The sequence below is a fragment of the Fukomys damarensis genome, unplaced genomic scaffold (genome assembly GCF_012274545.1).
Source record: "Fukomys damarensis isolate Sample0158 unplaced genomic scaffold, DMR_v1.0_HiC HiC_scaffold_11, whole genome shotgun sequence".
NCBI classification, from domain to species: Eukaryota; Metazoa; Chordata; class Mammalia; order Rodentia; family Bathyergidae; genus Fukomys; species Fukomys damarensis.
Window position 1 is genome coordinate 13,569,295 of NW_022900923.1, and position 6,000 is coordinate 13,575,294.

General features: G+C 43.6%; 2 protein-coding genes across 2 annotated transcripts in view; one reads left to right on the forward strand and one right to left on the reverse strand.

Annotated features, from left to right (window-relative positions):
- Positions 1–543, reverse strand: part of Wdr64 (WD repeat domain 64) — a 111,458-nt gene extending 110,915 nt beyond the window's left edge. The window contains exon 1 of the mRNA XM_010642657.3: positions 235–543. Within this exon, the coding sequence (XP_010640959.1) occupies positions 235–376 (142 nt within the window). The 5' untranslated portion in view covers positions 377–543. The remainder of the gene's footprint in view (positions 1–234) is intronic.
- Positions 544–5,784: 5,241 nt separating this feature from the next.
- Positions 5,785–6,000, forward strand: part of Opn3 (opsin 3) — a 43,537-nt gene continuing 43,321 nt past the window's right edge. Inside the window, exon 1 of the mRNA XM_033761960.1 lies at positions 5,785–5,995. Within this exon, the coding sequence (XP_033617851.1) occupies positions 5,785–5,995 (211 nt within the window). The remainder of the gene's footprint in view (positions 5,996–6,000) is intronic.

The window sequence follows — 6,000 nt, forward strand, 5'->3', positions numbered from 1 at the left end:
CAAATGGTAGTGCCTGCAAAATAACTACTAGGTATCATTTAATCCATTCCTTTAATTTTACAGTAAAGACAGCAAAGTTCAGAGTAGTTCTGTACAAAGAGCTCCCCCAAGTCTAATTAGCTGCTTAGGAACTAAGAAAGAACAAGAACCCAGGTCTTCAGGCCCACAGTTCACGTCTTTGCTTTTAAGACTTTGCAGACTGAACTGGACTTCCCTGGTAATCAATGATCTTACCTTCTTTTCGGATAAGCAGTCCTGCTCTTTCATCTCTTTTTTGAGCTGCTATCTGTTCAACCAAGTTTTCAAATTTATTCAAGGCCACTCTGAAACTATAAATCTGAAATGAAAGGGAACGCTTGTCCTCTTTGACATCCATATGGACGCAGGGAACCTTTTATTTCTGTACAGAACTAATACTGCAAATTTGCCAAAGTGGAAAATCCTCCAGTTTTTTACAATTGCTTCTCTGGGGTCTCAATTTTTTGGCTTGTGTCTCATTCTTTTGATCTTAATAATTGCATTCTATGGATCAGAGTAACTCATCATTAGGATGTTAGCAGGACAGCTTGCTTATGCGTTCATATAGATAAACAGAAGTCCTGACCTCATAATGTTACCAGTGTTCTTCATATGGTCCTCACTACATCATAATATCTCTGTAACATTCTACTTTTTCACAAAGAGGGGATTGAAATTTCCCTTCCCCACAGGGAGGGGGAGACTGGGGAGGGGGAAGAGCATGCTCCCTTAAGGGAGGCAATCTGCTTTACACTAAGAAAAAGACAACTCCCGGGCATGGTGGTGCACGCCTGTAATCCCAGCACTCAGAGGTTGAGCCAGGAGGATCGCTGTGAGTTCGAGACCAGCTTGGGCTACATAGTGAGTTCCAGGTCAGTCTCAACTACATAGTGAGAACCTGTCTCAAAAAAAACAAACAAACAAAAAAAGAAAAAAGAAAAAGACAACATTTGGGCAGAAACCTGAAGGGAGTGGGTAGCAAATCAGGAGGTCCTGAGCAGCATGTGCTTGACATATCTGAGAAACATCAAAGAGACCAGTGTGCTCACGGTGATGTGGGACGGAGGGGAGAGGTAGACAGATAAGGGCAGAGAGTCAGGAGGTGGTCAGATTGTGGAGAAGCCTACAGGTGGTTTTAGAGACTCCGGCCTTTATTTCCTCTGAGTGAGATAGGAAGTCGGGGCAGAATAGTGACACGATTGCCCCAGCTGCTCTGTGAAGAGTAACATGAAAGGGAGAAATGAAAGAGCAGAGAAACCAGTCAGACGGCTGGCCTGTCGTGTGGGCTGGGTAGCAGCCATCTGTAGGCATCCTGTTGGCAAAGTAGGTTGCTTTATGTCTCCTGCTTCTAGTTCACCATGGCCAACTCAGTTCTCAGGATAAATTGATGAGGAATTTCTCTATGTAGAAGGGGCACTCCCAGCTGATGCCTGTGGCAGGGCCCAGAAGAGAGAGAGGAGTTCGACAGTGTAAGGTCCCGGCTGAGCGGGCGGTGCTAAGAATCTGGGCCAGGCTCACTCAGGCATATTCAAGATAAAAGGTGGCAAAAGATGGAGGGAGAGCGGGGGAAGAAGGGAAGCGGGTATGAAAAGAATTGAGGTGTGTTACCTACATGTACCGACTCCCCACAGTCAACGTAACCATTACATACTGCAAACATATACAAATATAAATTAAAAATTAAAAAAAAAGATGGCATGTTAGCAGAAGGTGTCTTGGTAACAACACTCTTTCACATGTCTGTCTCTCGAGTCACATTTCTGCAGCATGAACTGATTTGGGAACTGCCTCATCCTCAAGTCTGTATCTTCTGTCTTTCTTTTCTGTGGCTTATGTCTTCATTTTGGTGGCTCAGATGCAGAAGCAGTGCTTGGATGGTACTTTTTTCCTCTCCAGTGCAGTGCAGGAGACTGAGTCTTTGCACTTGTCAGGCAATTGCTCTCCCACTGAGTTACTATGTGCTCTCCCGTGCTGTGCTGCTTCACTAGAGGCAACAGGGCCAACCAATCATGGACTGAACTTTCCAAAGCAACGAGTCAAAATAACCTTTTTCTCTTTATAAGTTGATTATCTGTGGTGCTTGTTATTGTGATGGGAAAGTGGCTAATAAAACCAGCAAGGCTATACATGAGATTTCATTTTAAAAGCAAATATATGTAGTTTGGTGGTATACAGACAAGTACACAGATTATACATTAAATTGATACCCACATTTCACCCATGGGAAGAGGATTATGAACACAGAGAAATGATAGCTAGAAGTTGAAGAATGCTAGATTCTTTAGTTTTTAAAGTTCAAATTATATTCCCTAAATTAAATTTCTAAAACAGAAAAAGGTACAGATACATTGGGCAAAATTTTCTCAAGGCCCCTTCTGTTCCTCAACAAGGACCAAGGTTAGGGGACAGGGAATGTCGTTTTCCTAGCCCCAAGAAGGAGATTACTTGATTTAGTAAGTGTTGAAGTTCTTTCTCAGCTAACACATGCACGACCCAGAAGGCTAGGGGTTATTAGTTACTTAAACAAGAGTGTCAGAGAAAACAGTCACCATTCCTCCTTTTTCATACTTTGCAAAGGACATGCTCGGAATGTAGATTGTGATGCCTTAGTACTCCAGAGTAGGAAGATATTAAATGAACTCTTCTGCCTCAGGGGTAACCTCACAAAACAAAAAAGCTCAAAGGATTCCCATGTTCTAAAGGAAAGCCCAGGCAGGAGGAAGTGTGGTGGCACTGAGAACCAGTTCTGTATACATTTGCTCATTATCACCTCCAAACTACTTAGCAGAAGGTGATAAGTTCATCAGGAGATTGAGGACAGCCTTAATGAGCACTGGGAGGAGCCATCACTTTACCTCAGTTCTTTCTATCCAAGAGGCACTGACAGGAGAGACTGGCAGCGAGCCAGCTCTCCACAGAGGACCACTTCCTGAGTTGGGGGAAGGGGCAAGGGTGCACACATGCTCCCAGAGAGCCGATGCTATGAGGAGAGGAATAGACCGGGTTACACTGGCAGAAGCCTTGGTGGTGAAGACTGCCTAAGCATGGGCTGAGAGGGAAACCAAGCACGTTGGTAAAGCCTTGCCTCTGTCAAGGGAGATGTGTAAGAAGAATCCCAAAGAGTTTAGGTTTCTAAAGAATTCACAAATCACAACAGAAGAGAAAAACACATCATTTAAAGTCTGCTACCATCAGAGAGTGGCAACACCAGGAGGGCAACTTTACTACTCAAGAGAGGTATTTTCTTGCAAACCTCAGGAAAGCAGCACTTACAGAAAGTAGTGGGTCAGGAAATGGGAGAAGCTGAACTTGTCTCTCCTACCTCCAGCTTTGCCATACAGAGAGCCAAGATATACAGTAAAACCTCACATACTTGGTCAAGTGGGTTTCAACAAGGACGCCAAGACCATTCAGCAGGGAAAGATTAGTCTTTCCAACAAATGCTGGAAAAAAAACCTGTCTATTCAGACACAAAAGAATGAAACTGGACTCTTAGGTAGCATCACATATAATATTAACTCAAAATGGATTGAAGACCTAAATGTAAGAGCTAAACATATAATACTTCACTTACTTTTAAAGTGGTAGTGTCTTGCCATTATCTATCACAATTAACTATCACATCCATCAATATGCAATTGTGAAACTGACAAGAAACATATTGACAAAGAAAAGCATGTACGTGGCATCTTGTCTGAAAATTCTTACATGTTTGCCAAAGCCTTTCTTCCTCCTTCTCATTCACTGCTATTATTCCTCTTGCGTAGGCATTGTCCAGGACTTTTCTCTGATAGTACAAAAGCCAAACTCCTTTTAGTACAATCCCTGCTCCATTCTCATTCTGCCCCAGCCACGTTGACTCTCTTCTTATTCCTCCAACACTCCAAGCACAGATTCGCTTCAGAACATGTACCCTGTGTGTGTCATATTTGGTCAGTACTATCCTTAACGACAGTGGGGTTTCGTTGCTGTTGTTTCTGTGGTACTGGGGACTGGACCTCAGGCCTTCACATTGAACTACATCCCTATTTTTTTCTTTTTTTCTTTTAAGACAGGATTTTACTAAGTCACTAAGTTGCCCAAGGTGATTTCCACCTGTCAATCCTCCTACCTTAGCCTTCCAGAGCATTGGGATTAAAGGTGTGCAACACCATGCCCCGCCCCGCCATGTCTTAATAATAATCCACTTCTTTCCCATACCTCTTGTCTGCCTTATTACTCATTATCATATTTACAATCTCACTTCCCACATTTGTTCTAATTTGATTATTGTCTATCTCTCAACATTGCTAGAATGTAAACTTTATGAGGTAGATCCTCAGTGCCAAATGAATATCTTTAGAGTACAGCACATATAGCCAGTCATCCATTCATTCAACTAATACTTTTGAGAACTTACTGTAGAGGAGGGTCTATGCTGAAAACACAGTAAACATGAAACATACAGAACTTGTTAAAAGTATGTCTAAAATATAAAATAAGAAAGGGGCTAAAGGTGTAGGGAAGGCGGGATGGATAGGGGAAGGGTAGTAAGGGAAAAGAAAAAAATGTGAGATAAAGAAAAGATAGAAATAAAGTGCTTGTAGATGGGGAGGGGAGGAGGGGGTGAAGGGAGGGCAGGGACAAAGGGAAAAAATGAGAACCAAGACCTGTCATGTAGAGGTACAGGATCCCAACAATGAATGTAACTGTACTGTATCCCTAAAATGTACCAATAAACTCAATTAAAGCTGAAAAATATATAAAATAAGAAGATTTTGAGGGTGGATGGCTAGTTTCATAAATGGCAAATCCAACAGCCTTCACTGTCTGTGGCTGTTGTTCAACCCAGCAGCATGAAAAGCTGACTACCAGTTGATTGGTTCTCTCTGGGGAATCTGGAATTAGAATTCCTTGAAGCTAATCATTCAAGACTGATCTTTTGCACCAAAGTGGGAGAGGTAAATACCCCACGAGGTGGAGCAATTACATAAGCTTTTACTAATTCCTGCTAGTTCCCCAGGACTGCTTGAGCTCGGGAACTGTACAGAACAGACAAAAACACCTCTGAAAAGTGCGATCACGTTCACAGTCTATATTTGACTTGTACTATATTTTCATTGCTACTGGGGAAAAGGCCCAGTGGAAAATGTGTGCTGTTCTAAATACAGCACCCGCGTCTCTATACCTGTCCGATTTAGGTTGAAGCTTTGGGGGCACGGCCCAGGCAGTCAGCTCCAGGAAGGGCTTCGGCACACCCACACCCGGACAGACCTGTCCCTTAGGGCAGGGCAGACGACCTCAGCCCTCCTCTAAACTCAGGGTGACAGGCGTCCCACTCCTCCCTGTTGCAGCCCTTGGACTTGTGCTCCAGCTTTTTCAAGTAGTCTATCAGCTTACATTTCTTCTCCCCCAATTTCATCGTTTCCACGATTGTTTGGCTAGTATCCTCTCCCAAGCTTTTCGACCTGTTCTTTTCTTTTGTTTACAATAAATTACGGGAGGGGAGCGTTATTACAGCTTTTCGGAAAGGAAAAAGCCTAGGGAGGGAGCAGACACTTACAAACATTTATTTATGAATGGAATTAATATGAGACAATGAAAAATAATGTAAACAAAGTCTTTGTAAATAGGGAGGGAGGGAGGAGTTGAAGGGAGGGCAGGGGGATGGGAAAAAATAAGAACTAAGATTGATTATGTAAGGGTACAGATTTCCAACAATGCATGTCATTATGTTGTATGCATTAAAGTACCAATAAAATTAATTTTAAAAAGATTTATGAATGAATGGGCGAACAGACACGATGCTTTCCAGCTGGGAGCGGAAAGACCCGGGGTGAGGAGTCACTGATTGACAGCGATTTCCTTTCCGTCGTCGTTCCCATCCTCCAGACTCGCCCCCGCGCGCTTCCACACTGGGCTAAGGACGGAGGAGCGGAGCAGCAGGCACCGGGTGGCGGGGCGGGGAGGACTCGCTGCGATGGGCGGGGCCGCGAGGGCGCG